General features: G+C 44.2%; 2 protein-coding genes and 3 non-coding genes across 17 annotated transcripts; 2 read left to right on the forward strand and 3 right to left on the reverse strand.

The window, feature by feature from the left end:
- Window positions 1-1593: 1593 nt before the first annotated feature.
- LOC112270284 lies at window positions 1594-1690 on the reverse strand. The gene has a single exon (XR_002962679.1). It is a non-coding gene; the product is annotated as a small nucleolar RNA R44/J54/Z268 family (small nucleolar RNA).
- Window positions 1691-1805: 115 nt separating this feature from the next.
- LOC112270283 lies at window positions 1806-1903 on the reverse strand. The gene has a single exon (XR_002962678.1). It is a non-coding gene; the product is annotated as a small nucleolar RNA R44/J54/Z268 family (small nucleolar RNA).
- Window positions 1904-2053: 150 nt separating this feature from the next.
- On the reverse strand, window positions 2054-2152 carry LOC112270286. The gene has a single exon (XR_002962681.1). It is a non-coding gene; the product is annotated as a small nucleolar RNA R44/J54/Z268 family (small nucleolar RNA).
- A 993-nt stretch (window positions 2153-3145) lies between these two features.
- Window positions 3146-6754, forward strand: LOC112269752 (protein ALP1-like). Its single transcript, XM_024456785.1, has 2 exons — window positions 3146-4118; window positions 4201-6754. The coding sequence occupies exons 1-2, from the start codon at window positions 3947-3949 to the stop codon at window positions 4653-4655; spliced, it is 627 nt and encodes a 208-aa protein (XP_024312553.1). The 5' UTR covers window positions 3146-3946; the 3' UTR covers window positions 4656-6754.
- A 129-nt stretch (window positions 6755-6883) lies between these two features.
- On the forward strand, window positions 6884-13107 carry LOC100834455. 13 transcript variants are annotated; one of them, XR_002961702.1, is made up of 7 exons: window positions 6888-7327; window positions 8302-8379; window positions 8505-8565; window positions 8716-8817; window positions 8904-8951; window positions 9931-10010; window positions 12788-13107. XR_002961702.1 is itself a non-coding variant. In XM_010229518.3 (4 exons), exons 1-3 carry the CDS (start codon window positions 6921-6923, stop codon window positions 8536-8538), a joined length of 519 nt encoding a protein of 172 aa, XP_010227820.1. In that variant the 5' UTR covers window positions 6884-6920; the 3' UTR covers window positions 8539-8565; window positions 8716-8817. The 13 variants fall into 13 exon arrangements, 1 of the variants encoding a protein (XP_010227820.1); XR_002961705.1 differs by having other exon boundaries at window positions 8913-8951; XR_002961696.1 differs by lacking the exon at window positions 12788-13107 and adding exons at window positions 10424-10455; window positions 12549-12746 and having other exon boundaries at window positions 8716-8951.
- The last annotated feature ends 5467 nt before the right edge of the window (window positions 13108-18574 follow it).

Genomic DNA, 18574 nt, shown 5'->3' on the forward strand with positions numbered 1-18574 from the left:
AGAGGGCAGCATATATACACACTACTGTAGTTTTTATCAACAAAGTACAACTCTCCCTACTATTGTCTGTTTCTCATATCGTCGACTTAAAATCAGACAGTAAGTAACCCTGCACGCACTTACTCCAAATGCCATACTGAACATGAAGTCATGAACTTTGAAATCAAATCCTACAATTTCAATAAACCCAATTAATTCAACAAAATAAATCAGCAACAACCTCGTTAAGAAAGCATTGGCTCCAATATTGCCTTGCGGCATGCCAGAAAGAGGAATCGTGTATAAGTATAGAAACACCATTACACCAATGGCAACTCAGCAAACAGAGCTGCAAAACTCGCTACAGAAAAAAAAAACCTTGACAGTTCAGAAATGGGAGCATTCTTTCAATCTACCAAGCCTTCATCATTCTTGCATCAACATATGCATTCCCTGGAGTCCACTTAGCCAGCTCAGTGGATATAACTTATGAGTAAATCCCCGGCACTTAATATGAATCGGAAGGAGTACTCCATTGGAAAACAGAGTTAAGGAGAATTTAGGAACAGAGGGAGTAGTAGCAGCAGCAGTAGTGGCGGAGCAAACAGAAATACAATCCATCAGAGCGTCAAAGCAGGCTTCAACAGGGAAGTACATTCAGATCTCCATTCTTAGTGCAAACAATTGTAATCAACAGGCAGGTAGATCAGAATGGTCCAATAACAAAGCTAAAATAGTCAACTTCCAAACTCACACATTAAACGGAGCTCCAAAGCGTTTTCAAGAAATTATGCATTTGCAGTTTATTGCTACCACGAACTTCCTCAACTAGTTATTAGCAAATAATAATACAGTAGCACTAGAAAGGCAATTTGTGTATCTCCAGACTGACCACAGCCGGCCTAGCACCCCTGTTGATGATCAGAGATTCAGTATGGGAATCTTTGATCTGAAGGGTTCCAAAAACACATTGCAGTGGCATTGCTCACTTGAATCCTATAGGGGAAAAGAATGCACCCCTGCCATTGCCTCGAAGAGGGCAGTGGGAGCATTTGGACATGAAGTAGAATCCACCACAGCGGTGAATCATTCATATTGCAAAGGTTATGATAAGGCTCTGGTAGATCACAAATGCAGCGTTCCTCCAGAAAAAAATATATCAAGTACTCATCAAACAAGTCCCGTCACACGAATCTAGCAGGGTCATTCATTTGATCCGCCAAAGCCTTCATAACTTTTGAGTCTACACATCCATTTCCGGAGCCCATTTAGCCTGCTTTGTGCAAAATGTGTCTTGGTGCATGTGTATGTGTGTGTGTGCATGTTGGAGGTTTCAATTTACTCCTGAGAGAAAACCAGCCAAGAAATGAAGAGGGAGCACCACATGATCCAGTAAAGCGGCCAAGCGGGCTTCAACGGAGGAGATTCAGATCTCCGTTCTTGTTGATAATCATCAGGCTGGCAACTCGCTAATTATTAACACTCCATTCAGATTAGGTCCTTTTATTGCAAGACAAGATGCAGTGTATTTACAGCCTCAGGCAGCTAAATCCAAATAACACGAGGAACATAGACAGCAAAACGCAAGAAAAAGGACTATAACGGGAACTGTGATTAGCATCAGAGATTCCCCTAGACGGAATACATCATGCGTCCCCGATTTGAAATCGGGTGCGGCAGAGTCCCTGTCTTGCTTGTCGCCATATGCTAATGAATCACCCAGTATGGGTATGGCCCATGTGTACTCGAAAAAATCAACGAAACCCAGTAAAATTCAAATCCTACAAGCCTCAGCTTCAGCTAGAGAAGATGCAACAAAACTGAGATTAGCATCAGAGATTCCCCTAGACGAATGCATCATCCGCGTCCCGATTTGACTCGGAAGCGCTGCAGAGTCCCTGTCTTGCTTATCGTCATCTGCTAATTTCAGTTCTTATACGCACAGTCTAGTCATATTCAGTCAACAGTCAGATTTCAGATCCACTCATGCTGATTTTCAGGTACAGCAATACAATGAAAAGGATAAATAAAAACTCTGCAAGAACAACGGAAATAAAAAAAGAACGAACTTCGAATAGCATTAGAGATTCCCCTAGACGGATGCATCATTCACGCCCCCGTTTAAAATCGGGAGCGCTGCAGAGTCCCTGTCTTGCTTGACATCATTTGCTAGTTTTGCTTTTGCGGCGAAATAGCCATGTTCTCTCCAGGAAAAAATGAATCAAGACCGGCTGGATGGGCTGCGATCTGGTGGAGGGGCGTGATTTGGCTGTGCTCTAGCCATTTTGGCACGGGGGAGAGACGAGGAGGAGGCTTGGAAATTGGATTCCGGCGGAAGGACTTCTAGTTCTAGGGTTACAGGTACTGCAGACGGGGATATATAAAGGGACAAAGCTGGCTTGTTAATGGGCTGGACGGCTGGACCGGACTGGTGCCCGCGGAAGGTACTGACATGGGCCGGACTTAAGCTCCGGTTCTCACCCAAACTGTATAATTTTAATGCCAAAAGGATGATATTTCCGTGTCTCGGGTGGGGTCAGGCTTCGCATGTAGGGATGAGTTTGCTTCACTGGACAGGTGTGGATGGGACCGGGATATTCATATTTTGCTTGGATGACTCTCGTTTGGTTGGATGGATAAGATGGATATGGGCAGCCAACTATGTAGCATATTCTTCTCACATGTTGGCTGGCCATATCTGAAAATTTTGGCCGGATGGGGCTGTCCAGGCGTCTCACCTCCCGAAACGTTTTTCCCTCCTCTTTTCCTTATATCTCACCTCCATCTCCGTCGATTCATTCTTCACCTTCACTCCACTCTCCCTGGCGGCGGCGGCCGCTGCAACGGATCTCGTCGCGAGTTGGGGACGGCGCTCCAAACCCAGGTATTCTCCTTCTCTATCTCGCTCTCGCTCAAATCCGGCCGCCGCGAACCTCTCCCTCTCCTTCTCGCTCAGATCCGGCCGCCGCGCCCATCTCCCTCTCTAGCCGCGCCCATCTCCCATCTTCCTCTACGGCCGGCCACCATCTCCCTCTCCCCTCGCCCATCTCCCTCTCCAGCCGCGACCATCTCCCTTCCAGCCGCGCCCATCTCCCTCTCCCTCTCCCGTTGGTTCTCTCCCTCTCCCGCCCCGCCCCACCCCATCTCCCTCTCTCTTTATGTCAATCTAAACCTATGTATCTCCATGCAGGACACAAAGGAAGGAGACTTGTGACTTTGGAAAGCTGAGGTTTGTGGTATTGATAAATCTCTCTTTGCATTTGCATGCTAGAATGGCTTGTAGTGTTTGCTGAAGTGAATGTGAATTTGAGATTACTTTGTGAACCTTGAATGGACAAAGATGTTGATTTATGCGGCTGCATCGTATATGCTTATCTCGATGATGGCAGTGGTTGTTGAGTCTAGGAAAAGGAAAATGAGAGAACCTATTACATATGAGCCAATGGTTGAGAGGGATAGGATGAGAATAGAGTATCTAAATAACAAGATATGGAAGAATGACACGACATGTATAAACATGCTTAGGCTTAGAAGAGCACCTTTCTTCCGATTTTGTAAACTTTTGAGGGATCGTCAATTGCTTAAAGACACGATTCATATGTGTGTCGAACAGCAAGTAGCCATGTTTTTGAACACCGTTGGGCACAACCTTAGGAATAGGTTAATTGCCACTAATTTTGATAGGTCTGGTGAAACTGTTAGCCGTTATTTCAAAATAGTCCTTCATGCCATCGGTGAACTACGAAATGAACTTATTAGGAAGCCTTCACTTGAGACCCCAGCCAAAATACAAGGAAATTACAGGTGGGATCCATACTTTCAGGTATGTGATGGAGTGGCACTTGTATTAAAAAAATGTGAACATGAATCTGTACAGATTCTAATAAATTTTGGCTTTTGTTTTACCAAATAGGATTGTGTTGGAGCTATTGATGGTACACATGTGAGAGCTTCTGTTAGTAAGGCCATGGAGCCTGCCTTTTGTGGTAGAAAGCCCTATGCTAGTCAAAATGTAATGGCGGCAGTAGATTTTGATCTACGATTCACATATGTGCTGGCTGGTTGGGAGGGGACAGCACATGATGCTCTAGTTTTAAGAGATGCTTTAGAACGCCCAAATGGGTTACGTGTCCCACAAGGTAATAAAACAATCATGTATCTTCATTTCTTCATATCATTAATTCATATGTACCAAAGTAACCAACTTGTCCCTCATGTTAGGAAAATATTATCTAGTTGATGCTGGGTATGGAGCCAAGCCGGGATTTATGCCTCCTTTTCGTGGTGTGAGATACCATTTGAATGAGTGGGGGAACAATCTTGTGCAAAATGAGAAGGAATTGTTCAACCTTAGGCATTCTTCACTTCGAGTGACAGTAGAGCGTGCATTTGGTTCACTCAAGAGGAGATTCAAAATACTTGATGATGCTACTCCATTCTTTCGCTTTCCTACTCAAGTGGACATTGTTGTAGCTTGTTGCATTATCCATAATTGGGTTCTAGGTGATGAGATCGATGAATATATCATACCCAAAGATGAGCGGCCACCTAATATTAATCATGCTTCATCTTATACTGGCCAAGCTCAAGAGCATGCTTACATGGTTAATTTTAGGCAGGGAATAGTTGATCAAATGTGGCAAGCCCGACAGAACTACCTTGCCAATAATGTGTAATATTTGGTTGTGCCCCTATTTGATTGTGGACCTATTTGTATTTTGGACCTATTTGTATCATTGTAATGATATTTGCTAGAGTTTATGTGCTGAATTGAGTTCAATTTTGTAATGGTACTTGTTGTATTTGTTTGACCTGCATAACATCGTAGGAAATGGATGGTGAAGGACCCAAAGGAAGTGGTCAAGTGGTGTGGACACCTCCAATGTCTTTTCATGCTTAATCACTTATTTAATTTGGTGTCTAGTGGTGTGAGAACATATCATGGTTTCAAGGCAGTGCACCTCAATGCTTGTGCTAGGGCTTTGAATGATCATTTCAAGCTCAATCTGACCGGAGGTCAGGTTGGCAATCATAATAGGACATGGAAGAGGAAGTGGCAGAAAATAGCAAAACTCAAGAAACTAAGAGCTGCATTATGGGATGAACAGAACTGTATGATTGTTCTTGATCATGAGCATTACACGGATCATATTAAGGTATGTATATTCTGGAATTAGTTTTCTTTTGTCCAAATACTTGCTGGAATTAGTTTCTGGAATTATTTTGCAATGCCTAGAAGTTGCTGGAATTAGTTTGCTATTGTGTGGAACTAATCCATGATTTTACACTAGGATCACAAAGGAGATGAGCCATATCTCAACAAGACTCTTGAGCATTACAATGAGATGGTTACAATCTATGGCAATGGTATGACTACTGGAGATTATGCAAAGGGGTCAAGTGAACCACTAGCCACTAATTTTGTGGATATTGAAGATGATGAACCTACCAACAATGGTAATGCTACTCCACCTCCGAATGAAGAAGTGACTCGTTCACACAATGTTGGTGAGCCTCTAGGCCCTCAAAAAGGACCAGGACAACACAATGTGAGGAAAAAGGCCTAGGAGCAACACTTGTTCAGGTTGGTGAAAGGCTAGCTATTGCCATAGAGAAGAATGTGAGCAACGACAACACCTTGCCCGAGGGTCTTTGGGAGAACATGAAGACACTTCCAACATTTTGTAGGGATTTTCTTGCTCATTACTATGCCTACTTGGTTGAACATCCACGAATTGCCAGGTCATTCCACACCTTGGAGCATGATGAGAAGATGGTTTGGGTTGCTAGGTATGTTACAAATAACATTCCTTCTGACACTGAGGCTAACCCTCAACGAAGACATGTGTATCGGTTGCATGGCATATTTTGTTGTTGACCCAAAACAATGAACTTGGGATATTATGACTTATGCTTTTGTTGTGAACCAATGGATGTATGCTTTTGTTGTGAACAATGAACTTGCTGCTATGTAAAAAATTATGACTTGTTGGAATGAATGAGGAATACTACATCTTGGTATCTTGTAGCTTGTGGCCAGAAATTTGTTGTTATGACTTATAACTTGCTGAAATTATGATGTAATGAGGTAATCTCACCATTTTGTTACATGAAGGACACCACAACCTCATATCCATCCCATCCACTCAACCAAATAGAAACTGGGCTCGCCCTATCCATTTCTCATCCATCTCACCAAACAAGAACCCGGCTCATCCAACTTATACAACCAAACATTGAAACTGGATATCCCTATCCAGTCCGTCCATGGCTATCCCTATCCTCCTTTGCTTGCCCGGGAACCAAACGCATCCTAGAGCTGGACTTTGAATTGTCCGAAAATTAGCCTGCCCTCGGGTATGCCGAGGTCTACTCACGGGCGAGGTCGAAGAGGCCGGCGGCACAGGAGAAACCTAGGTGTCTATTGCCTCTCCGTCTCCGGTGGGTGGTGGCAGAGTTGATTAGGACGCGGGAGAAACTTTTTAGAACCTGCTGGAGATGCTCTGTTTTGGAGCATGAATTGAGGTCTGCAAGGCCAACGTGGGCAAGGCTAAGAAAAAAGGCAGACTCGAGCCTAAATAAACGAAATGTGTGCAGCGTGTGTTTTTCTTAGCTATTACTCACTCTATTCCAAAATACATCTCATATAGATTTGTGCGCTTGGATCAAAGCAGCTTTCGTTTCTAGTGTTTGACCATTCATATTGGGTTAATAATAAATGGATGTGAACAGTTATTGGCCGGAGCGGGTACCAAGAGAAAAATGAGATGTATTGTGGAACAAATAAAAAAATCTATGCACGTTTGTATTGTGGAATGGAGTGAGAGTACCTGTGGGATCCGTTCTATCGTGGAATGGAGGGAGTACCCGTGGCATCCATTGTCTGTTTATTTTAATCCTCCACGTCACTTTCCCGTCATGTCTTCTTCTTTCTCTCGCCTATGCAGCACACTAGCACAGCACATCTCCTATCCTCCCCCGATTCTTTCTCCGGGCTGTGTGCAGCATCCCTGCTCCTCCTTCTCACCGCCGGTCAGATCTGCCCCTCCTCCTTCCCCCTGCCAGCGGCAGCATTCCTCCGCCTGTCAGATCTCCCCTGCCTCCTTCACTTAAATCTTCGTCTGAGGGAGCCGCCGTGCTCGACGGCGGCGGGCGCGGGCGGCCTGTGGGCGGTGGCTGGGCGCAGCGGTGGCTCCTCTCCTCCCGACGGCTCTCGCAGCGGCTGGATGCGGGAGCAAGGACGGGGGGCTCCACAAGAAGCAGCGTCGGCGAGCGTGTCCGCGGCCGCTCTGGTGGGGAAGGAAGCGCTCGGGTGGGACCCACGAGGTCAACCATTTGCTAGACCCGGGTAAAGTAGTTGCCTGATTCTAAGAAAAATTTCTTAACCCCTCCATGTTCCAAGACCCGGGTCTAACTCTTCTTAGCACTGGATGCTGACCAACATTGCGCTTGCTCTTAGTAGACTTTCTTGGTTCCAAAATATGAGCCACGTTTTTATTGTCCAGCTCTGAATAGAATTTTGATTTATATATGTTCGTTTTTTACGGTCTAATTGACTACTCCCTCCGACCGGTATTACTCGGTATTACTTGTCTCGAATTTGCCCAAATACGGATGTATCTACGTGTAAAAAGCGTCCAGATACATGTAATATTTCGACAAGTAATTCCAACTAGAGGGAGTATAATTTTGACTTATATATGTTTACAAAATTAAATGATGCCCCCCACCGCAGAACCGTGTTAAAACAAATGCATAAATAAATGCTTAAACTTAATTAAAACTAATGAAAAAATGTAAAAAGTGATTTACATTTAAAAAACAATAAAACCAAATGTTCTGGCGGGGTGCAGAATAATATTCTGGTCCTTGGGAGTCAAATAGCATGCCATGTGTTATTCTTCATCTTGTTTTTTTTTCTTGTCTTGCTTGATTAGAGGCTGGTAATCGTGGGAGCTAAAATCCTTGCCCTCAGACCTTATTCTCAACCGCATGCCATGTGTTTGTGTTAATGTCCTGCAGAATATGCTTTGTATATAAGTTGTGCTATGATTGATCACACTCGGTATATTGATGATTATTTTGCTTACGAGTTACACTGTAAGATCAATCAACATCATCTCATCTAGAATTCTGAAAACGCAATGCAGCTGTACATTTCAGATGTAGCACTGGCATCTGAGCATGGGTTTGTTCAGTTAATGTTCTTATTTAATTTCTTGGCTCTCACAAATAGCTATTGATAATATTTTTGCACTACTAATGGATGAATTAGTATGACTGACTGAGTGAGCGATTGATAAAATTGTAACAATAATGCAGAGCATCATGGATGGGGGGATGCTGCACCACTACCATCAGCTCCCAGCAATTCTACAGCATCACCTGGTTGAGAAATAGGTAAATAACAGAACCGGAGCTTTTGTCCCATGCACTGCATGATCGGCACAAGCAAGACTTTCTATCTATATCATAGACTTTCTCGTGTCTTACCTGAGGAATTAATACCTACACTACGTACACAGAGACCTGATCATGCCCCCAAAGGGCCCAAACTAAGAACGGATGCTATGGATTGCAGAATATGTACGTACTTGGCTTGATCCTGTTTCCTTTTATGTCTGTTGTTATGGATTTTCTTAGGGATTGATTAAAGGGGGGACTAAGAGGCGTATAACTCCATCGAGTGTTATTAGTATAACCCATTAACCCTTTGCCATAAAATGCTGATTGCAGAAAGGTGGTTTCACATAATGCTACAACTAAAGAGAAAGAGTACATTTAAAGCTGGACTGCTGATGATGAACCTCTCCGTAAACTATGTCAAGGACGTTGCAAGTAATGTGTCTCACTTGTCTACTTGTGTTCAGTGGAAATCTTGCGAAATCACCTGAGTATATTGAGATTTATTCTGCTATATAAAGTGCTTCCAGGAATACAGATCGAGAACTAGCCACGGGGCCCTGAGGCAGGTATGACTTATTATCTTCTGCTATTAACCAGGTTTTCATATGGTTGGACATAACCAGGTTTAGCTTAAATAAGGTGCTTACAGGCTTATGACTATGATTTATTATGTGTTCCAAAATGACAATAGGAGTATAGCTTACGCCCTGGTTGTTGATTATTTTTCCTATACCCAATTTCAAGATACTGTAATACAGGTACTTCTCTGAAACAATCATGGCCAGGCCTATTGCTAATCAAAGAAATAATTGTCATGATTCAATCTGTTTTATTTAATGTAGAAGAGAAAGGTTTGATCATTTAAAAATAAGCTACAGCTCAAAGGAACCTGTCCCTTTAGCTTAATAATTTTGTAACATAAAAAGTTCCATTTCAGTTTTTCAGAACCATCCTTTTCACTAGTGTGCTGTGGTAGTATCAGTATATGCTTACACACATGAATCCTGAAAGTCATTTTCAGGTTCTATGTCAGAATATTACTAATGCTTCAGTGTCTGAGAATGATATGTACTCTTGAAATTTAAAAATAGCGTTAGGTGGAGTTGTCTGTTCTTTGTAAGAACACATATTAAATTGAAGAGATGAAACCTCAGTTTTGTGAAGTTGTATGTACAAGTGAACATTTCAGAATTTAAGCTGCAGACAAAAAGAGTTGAGCTTATGTTCTTGTAGTTCAGTAACATGTCAAAATAAGGATTCTTACTAATGGCTGTAAGTAACCACTTGCATAGATTGGTGATCTAAGTAAGATGCATTTTAAACTGACTCTGATGCTTGCACAAAAAGTAAAGTAAGTTATATGTTTTCAGATATAAATTAGATCACCAATGGTATCATCACCATGCCATTTTGTTGTTCTTATATCTGACGGTGTAACATACTAGCAGGCAGTAGCTAGCCATACTCCTTATTTTGCATGCTAAGCAAAAGGTATATAAATGCTTTGTCCAGAAATTAACATAAGCTTGTTATGATCATCTGCAGATTACGCCATGATTATCGTGCTTCTCAAGTGGATATGTTTCTAGATGCTACCAAAATCATGGTTCTTCTGAAGTGCATAGGTGATATAGATGCTACCAAAATTATGGTTAATATCCAACCTGTAACATACCGGTTTTCAGAGTTCCAAAATCTATTCCTAAAAATGACTACTTGAAAATTTCGTTGAATTAAACAAAGCTTAACTAGAAATTTCTCGATTCTTTAGTTTTAAATTGAACTAACACCAACTAGAATTTAAAACAGCTTTTGTTTTGATCGTTTGGTTTCTTACATTTTATTTGGACTCTGCATACCCAAATATGCACATCTGAATTTTGATGGTATTTTCAGAATCTGATTTGGTATTTATTTTTGAAGTTCCTCTGATCTCCTAGCTTTGTGTAAAAGGAAAAAGAGATTTCCTTTTTCTGTTTAGCCTTGGGCTGAAATTCCCTCCTAGCCTAACTCTCCCTCTCTTTTATTTCTGGTGTAGCCCAACTTCTGGACGAACTGCTCCAGACCACCGTGAGTTGCATCTATCTTCTCCCTCGTGTGTTTAATCTCCGAAGGACACAGGAGAACTGCCGTCTCCTCGACGCCAGAAACCGGCAGCAAGAAATGCCGCCCGGCAGCCATCAAAATAACCCCGTCTTGTCCCTTCTTTCCTTTCCTCACTGCTTCTGCACGCCAAAGCCTGAGTTCCACCCGCAGCATCGCCAAGTCCTTGTCTGCGCCCTAATTCCCGCCAATCGCCATTGATGTTGCCTCGCCGAATTCCAGAGAACCAAAGCGCCAAGGGCTGAACCATCACACCAGAATCAATACCTCATCTTCAAGATTCCATTCAGATGATCGTCTACCCAACCCGTCAACTACGCCCGATCAATTTTGTGTTCCAATTAATTAGACTTCGTCCTGAACTTCGTCTCAAGATCATGTGGTGCCTGGTAAGCCGTTGATCGATCAATGCTATGAGCCCATATGTTTATCTTGATCTCATTCTCATCTACCTCTTGACAAGGTCCTGCACCATCTGAATCCATTGGCCGCATCGTCCCGCAGCCATGCATCTGCAACCGCCTCGCCTTGGTAGCTGCTGGACAATTCCCTCTGGACGAACCCTCGCACCAGGAGCATCTTGACGATGTCTCAAATCCAACGCTCTGACCTGCAGCCCGAACCGTCGACCGTACACGCACTACGGGAAAACTGGCCGTTGCCGGCGGCAAAGGCCTTTGCCGGCGGCTTTCTATCGGGCCGCCGGCAAAGAGGCCCTATGCCGTGGGCTCGGCCGCCGGCAAATATTCCGAAAAGCCGTCGGCAAAGGGCGGCCGCCGGCAAAGAGACCCTGCACGTGGGCCTGCTTGTGAGGTTAACGGCGGGCGAAACGGCCGGCGGTGGGAGAAAAAAAAACTATCTTTGCCGGCGGCCACCAAAAAAAAGCTGCCGGCAAAGAGATTTGTTTTTCCCGCGATAATCCGTTCAAATTTGGACGCGCGGGCACAAATAAAAGAAAAGGAAATAACCCTTTGCCGGCGGCCTCGAGAAAAGGCCGCCGGCAAAGGCCATTTTTTTCCCCAAATATCCCCCGTTCGAATCGAATCAGAAGAAAAAAAAGAAATAACCCTTTGCCGGCGGCCCCGAGAAAAGGCCGCCGGCAAAGGCCATTTTTTTCCCCAAAATGTCCCCCGTTCGAATTGAACCGAAGGAAAAAAAAATCCTTTGAGGACTTGGGTAACTTTTTGGTTTTTCATGTTCCCATGTGCTAGTACAACACAAAGGTATAGAGTAAAGTGACTTGAGAACACAAAGTTTGGTGAAAAGCTAGCCCGGAGAAAACCGGAGGCCCGCAGGAGAGGGCGATGCCTGAAATCACACGACGAATGATCCAGAGAACTTGAAATCTTGGATGATGTCATGAAATGGGTTCATAAAGATGGTGTTAAGAGGAAAACACAATCCAAGTATCTGAGGTTGCAATTCCTTCACAAACTAGACTAACCCGCACGGAAATTCCGGACTTAGGGGGGAAAAGTTGCAATTCGGACGGACGGAGCAAAATTTTTTAAGAAAATGAGTAGATTTTTGGTTTTCATGTTCAAATGTCCTAATAGAACAAAAAGGAAGTCTAAACTGACATGAAAACCCCAATGTTTTGTGAATAAATAAAGTAAAAACTGGGGAAAAAAAGTGAACTAAGCCTAGCTCAGGTGGTCTGGTTCCTTGTGGTGGAACCAGCCCATCCAGGTTCAAGTCCTAGACTTGACATGGGTGTCACATTTCCCTGGATTATTCCAGGATTTAACCTGCTCGCGGCGTGCCACGTGCCGGCCCTTTGCCGGCAGCTTTTTCCTTGGCCGCCGGCAAAGGCCCGACATGTGGGCCCAGCTGTTAACGGCATCGCATGCCGTGATCTCCTTTTCTTTGCCGGAGGCCGTCGTTTCGGCCGCCGGCAAAAGCTTCACCGACGGACCCGTGAGAAAGCCGTCGGCAAAGAGTCCTTTGCCGGTGAATCTCCGTGCCGACGGCCTTTGCCGGCGGCCCCTGGCCCCTGGCAAAGCCGCTTTCTCCCGTAGTACGTAATGTACTCATGGAAATTGCATTTTGTTGATATACAGTTCTATGAAGATGAGGATGCCGAGTACATCTACTAGGAGGATCCCGATGTGAGGTCACGTGGACTACCTCGATTGCCTGTGGCTGAGATTCAATCTCTACGCATTTTATTTCCGCTGATTTCTGATTGTATTAATGTCATGAGACATTGCACTTTGTATGTCTTTTGGCATATTAATAATAAAGTTTATTTTATTTTACTTTGTTGTGCAATGGTACTCATTTTGTTTGTGTTCATCAGCTTGATCCTGGACTGATGAAGTGAAACACAAGGAGGGTCTGGAAGTTAATTCCGGGTTCTCACACAACCACAGCTAAGTGTGTCTCCATGGACGACACAGTTCAATACACAATAAGTTATGTGATAAAATAAGTTGTATAATTCTTATGTGGCATTACTGATGGGGTATGGTTCTTCCGATGTTGCCGGGAGGCTTCTTTGTACCAAGAATTTATGTTGGCCTTCCTTATTCTACTTTAGTACGTCCACAACCTGGATAGCGTACTCTATGTGTACAAACCAACCAGAAAATTTTGTTATATGCAGCATATCTTATGTTACATGCAGGCTTCAATTAATGTCGCGTGCAATATAATCTCACAGCCTCAGACTCCAGTCCAATTTCCGCATGCAACATATCTTTCTTACGTCACATGCAAAATAATGGCAACAAGCTCAGCTCACAGAGCTAACACGCATAACTTTACGTCGCATGCACCGATAAAAAAAGCCGATCTAAAATACGTCGCTTGCATGCCTGGCAGCGTCGGCAGCGTGGCTACGGAATCTGAACAGCAAAAGAATTTTACGCTGCATGCAAGCCTGGTCCTGGCCGCACGGGCTGCAGTTACGGAGGTGATTGGGGACATAATTTTACGTTGCATGCTACGTCAGGCGCGTGGGGCTCGGGGCGGGAGCCAAATAACGCGACTCTATATACGTAGAATTATAAAAAATACAGCTAAAGATAAAAAATTATAAAGAAATACAGCTAAAGATAAAAAATATATTTTTGTGCGTTCCTCGTTATCTTTCCCAAGGCTTTGATACACTTCTCAAGTTTTCCGATCAATGATCAGAGCACCTGAAGTGATAAAGGAACCGTTGGAGATCCCGGAGGCGGTGCTGGAGGAGATAAAGGTGGCGATGCTAGTGGTGGAGGCGGGCCGTCGCTGTGCCTTTTGCGGCACTTGACGCCGACAGTGTTGTCGAAGGCGGCAGCGGCGGTATTGTCGGCGGCAGGTCCGATAGGCGGTGGTGGCGGGTCGCCCTGGCGCCTTTTGGCGGACGCCGGCGGTGGAGTTTGCCGAGGTACTCTATACCCCCCCCCCCCCCCCCCCCCGAACCTCCTCATCGTTCGATGAGATCGGCTCCGGCCGCCTCCGGTAAGGGCTATCGCCCCCTCTTCTCCGTCTCAATGGAGGAGGTCTGGAACGAATCTCCAGACCAAGTTTGCATGTAGAAGGAGGCCATAGCTAGCTATTGGAAACGATGATCTCGATCGATCGATTGATCACCAAAACAAGGCCGCCGGAATGATATAGGCATATACGGATCGAGTTATTGCTTGGGAATTCAAAACAATGAAGGCATTGAATTTGCATGGGAAGACGAAATGCTGAGCCAAAGGGCGTGCGGGAGCTCACCACATTCAAACACATGAGGCAGAAACAAAAGTCAGTCGAATCTTGTTAATGTACAGTTAATTATTTTGTTTATATCTTGTGGATCGGTTCTGTGCGAACTGAACAAATTTAGTTTAATTAAAGAAAAATTGAATGGATTAGCTATCTATCTATAAAGTTTATAAAGTTGAAACCCACTAAATGCAATAAATTTAGTAAGTTGCACATGCAGCCTATCCACCTCAGCGTCCACGTCAGCGTTTTTCCTCATCTTCTAATTTATAATTTCTAATCCCGTTTTCCCCGTGTATTCTTTTATAACTAAATAGTAACTCCCCATCCTTTATTCAACGCTCTGCCTGTGCGGCCGGACGCACCCCCTCGATTCCTCCTGCCCCTAGCGAACTCCCTGCATTCCATGATGGGCGTCGGCTTTACGTAGCACGTGGGCTTCAAAAACCATTTAGCCCAGCTAGCACCAGGACCCAATTCAAAGTGAAAAAAAACAGCCCAATTTTGAATGCTGCATCGATGGCATAACATCATCCCAGTTAACGTCCTATCCTGAGTCATCTTCGGATCTCCCCTACTGCATCGACTCATCTTCCCCGTTAACGTCGCTAAAAAAAAATCTTCCCCATTAACACATGGACTCATCTTCCCCATTAACGCTGTCAAGATACGCCGCGTCCCACCACCATCCATGTACATGAAAAGCCCGCTCGGCCAATACAACGTGTTGGCAGGGGAAAAGTTGGGATAGCAGCGCTGGCCGGGCGTCCGGGCCGTCCCTCCATGCCGGCACCGCAAACCGCCGGATGACCTCTCATCTTTCACTTAGCCCTCGTTATTATTCCTTTCCCAAGTTTCAATGCGTAAGTAACCGTCGGCATGACTTGCGGCAAAATGTGAAGAGGCGCTCCATCCATTTTAATGGCGCTGGCTGTCGTATATGAGTCCCCTCCATGACCTCTTCTCAAGCAATTGTTGTGGTTGCCCCTGCGCCTCCTAGTGTTCTTCGGAGTGCGTCTCCTCCCTTCCCCACCGCTTTTCTATATTCACCCCCTCTTTCTCCTCCCCTCCCCACCGTGTCTCTGTTTACCAAGCGGTAGCAGATTAGTAGTGCAGCGGTGTCAGATCCCTAGGAACAAAAGCCACCGGTGGCAACATCCCTAGCAGCGACGCACACCCTCCCCTTGCCGGAGTTGGCAAGCCGTAGTCTTTCCTCTCCAGGAGTTCGTGGTCCCTCCGAGTCTCTGACGCCTCCGGAATAAGATGAGTATTCATTAGTTAAACTTCTCGCTGCGCTCATCTGTGCTTTGATCTTCCCATCTGCTTCTCCATCTCATATTCACTCGCTCAGATTGTTTTACTTGCTTGCAGGTTTTGCTTCATAGGTGATTGATAAAATTCCTATATGAACTGATGTTCCTTCGTGCAGCAAAGATTGTAGATGAAGATCCTCCCTGCCGTGGTAACCATGTGCATATATGGAACAAAATCAATCACTTAATGTATTCATAATTGACGTCTTGCAATTTCCAAGCATTTGCCCTTGGCGGTTCGTTGCAGCGTTCAGAGGTTACAGGCATAAGAGGAAATAAAAAAGAAGAAGCACTTCTAATTGTCATCTTGCTGTGATCAGTACTGCTGTGCTCACATATAATTGTAATTTATTATCCAATCAATACTTAAACTGGATAGACCATCAGTCCACGTGGGATTTTTTTCATATCCGTGGTCCACATCAGCTCAGCTCTATGCAGGTACTTGCCCACGACCAGATTTTTTTTTAAGTTTAGTTGATTATATATCTGTTCAGTTTGCGTTTTTTATAAGTTCGATGTGATTTGCTCGCTATAGTAATTTCTACACGACGAATGTCAATATTGCAAGAAGCCATGTTTATGTTCAACTTCACACTCACACTTCTATTTTCTTCTACGGTGTTTCAGATATATTTGTTTCGTGAAGGAGGCATGGCTCCCATTAGCCATTTTTACATATTGTTAAGATTTATCATGTGAGGTCCTTGAATCAAAAAATTATCGAATCATATGTTTAAATAGAGTCGTACACTGTGAATCATTGCACAAGAGTGAGGGAATCTTATTATGTTGTTGTCTCCAAATATTTGCTTAATAAATGTAAGCTTCCTTCTTTGCTTTAAATCGACCTTTATTTTTTTTCCATTTTGTTGTTTTACGAAAATCCATTTACTGACTCCATCATAGAACCAACCAACATTATTCTTTTCCTGCCTGCAGATCCTTTGAAATATGCGCCATGTAGATGCAACTTTGTAGCTGTTCGCATTCACTGTTTTAGCAGTTTACTGAGGGCTGATTCAGTTCTTCTTTTTCTACGCTAATACATATATACAACTCGCTAGACGTTCGCATTCAGTTTCTTTGCAATTTACCAGACTGCTTTATGGAGGCTATATATCAATATACTGTGAAAAGAGAAGATAATTGGTCAGCTTTCCATCTATGTCATATTGTTTTCCAGTACGTGCGCAAATGCAAAAATGTAGCTGATATTCAGGCATATATGGTGGACCTCTACATTCATATGTGCTGTCTTTTTATTAGCGGCGTTTTACTTCTCTTTTAATAAAGAATAGTTACCAGGATTCATGCTCCATGGCTACATGATGTCCTCAAGACATGCTAATTGTTGTCCCTGTACTATCCATTTGTGATCTACAATAAGCAATATATGTCTGCAAATAATTTGTGCAGTCTACACCCTGCATATTTGTGATTTATGGTGAAATTCAAATCTGAATATAGTCAAATAATGTAATATGTTCTTTTCTGTTGCTTTTGCATTTTAAACGCCCAATTTGACTCTCTTTTTTCTGACAGCATGTTGGGTTCTTGACTTCTTCTTATCAATAGTTTTCCCTCTTTATTCAGCATCTATGTTTTTTCTCAAGTTACATGTTTATCATACATGATCATTTAGATCTCTTTATCTAACTATTCCGCAGCAACGCGCGGGGAATCACCTAGTTTACTTAATGTGTGGGTCAGTTCTACCTTAGACGAAGAAGCGTCAAAGGTGGAGATGCAGGTTGTGTCAGCAGTGCTCAACTCCTCTGACGCATTGCATGAAGAAGTGTCAAAGGACAAATTTTCAGGCATGTCAGATGGAAGAAAGTTCTCTCTGACGCGTTTTATTTGAACGCGTCAGAAGACACCCATACAGTGACACGTCTATTTTGGAAGCATCAGAGGGTTTTTCGAATCTTACACATGGGATGCCCCTCGTTGTAGAGACGTAGAGTGTTTCAGAAATCGAGCAGAGTATGAGCCCATAGCCATGGCGCCCCCGGCGACCCGCCTTAGGAGTACACACATACACCTCTTTATCCAGTCCATGGCGTCCTCTTCTGCTCCATCGCCTCCGCCTCCGGTCCATTTCCCAGCCTCGCAACCGCCTATAAATACCCTCAAACGGAGGAAGACGATGCAGTACGAGCTCCTCATATATTTTACCTCCATCCACCTCGCCATGGTTTGTCCAGAAGGGTTTGTCTTGAGAGGGTTTGTAGATCCGGTTCATCCCACTGCTCCGACTACGATTGCTGCTACGACGACGGCTGCTCCGCCAACATTGGCGAGGCCGCTAGTCCGGCCAATGGTGTGGCGTCCGCTGGCGCCTCCGCTTCGTCCGTCGGATGCACCTCTGCAACCGGTGCGTTCATCGACGGAGGACTACATCATTGCCGTCCCCTTCGGCTCGGCCGCCGCTAGGGTTTCCCCGCTTGCGCGGGGAAGCGGTACGGCGACCGGCGGACCCCCAAGTCCGTACGATGTGCATCATTGGGTTGGAGAGTGAGATGCTAGGTTGCCAGAGTTGGAGAAGAAGGAGAAATGGCGACGGATTTGGGTGGCGGGGTAGTGTTTGGCGGCGTCTTTGGGCGGCGGGGGAGTGAGGTGTGGACACCAAAAACGCGTTGCGAGTAGGCAAATATGCGACCGCTCGGTTTGTTTTGGGGTAAACTGAAACGCGTTTTTCGAGCCAGGCTGTTTCGTGAATTCTGTTCCGCTTGTTCTTTTGGCCCAAATCCGAAAACGGAGTTCGGATCGGTCATATGGGGTATCTTAGAGATGCTCTAACAATGCTCTAACATAAATAAATAGTGAAGGAGCTAGTGGTTAGCCTGCTCATGTGACATACTTACATGTTGAAAAAAATAGGTAATGGTGGTCTCCTATTTCAATATAGAAGATTAGTAAAAGAACATATGCATATTAGTATTTTGAAAGACAAATACAATGATATTGCTCTCAAATGCTCAATCCATATACTTTGACATATAGTAATGACCAGAGCTTGGAGAATTTACTGCACACATATTTATGTGCCATATACACATTATGGAATGAAAGGA

This window comes from Brachypodium distachyon, chromosome 1, assembly GCF_000005505.3.
Source record: "Brachypodium distachyon strain Bd21 chromosome 1, Brachypodium_distachyon_v3.0, whole genome shotgun sequence".
NCBI classification, from domain to species: domain Eukaryota; kingdom Viridiplantae; phylum Streptophyta; class Magnoliopsida; order Poales; family Poaceae; genus Brachypodium; species Brachypodium distachyon.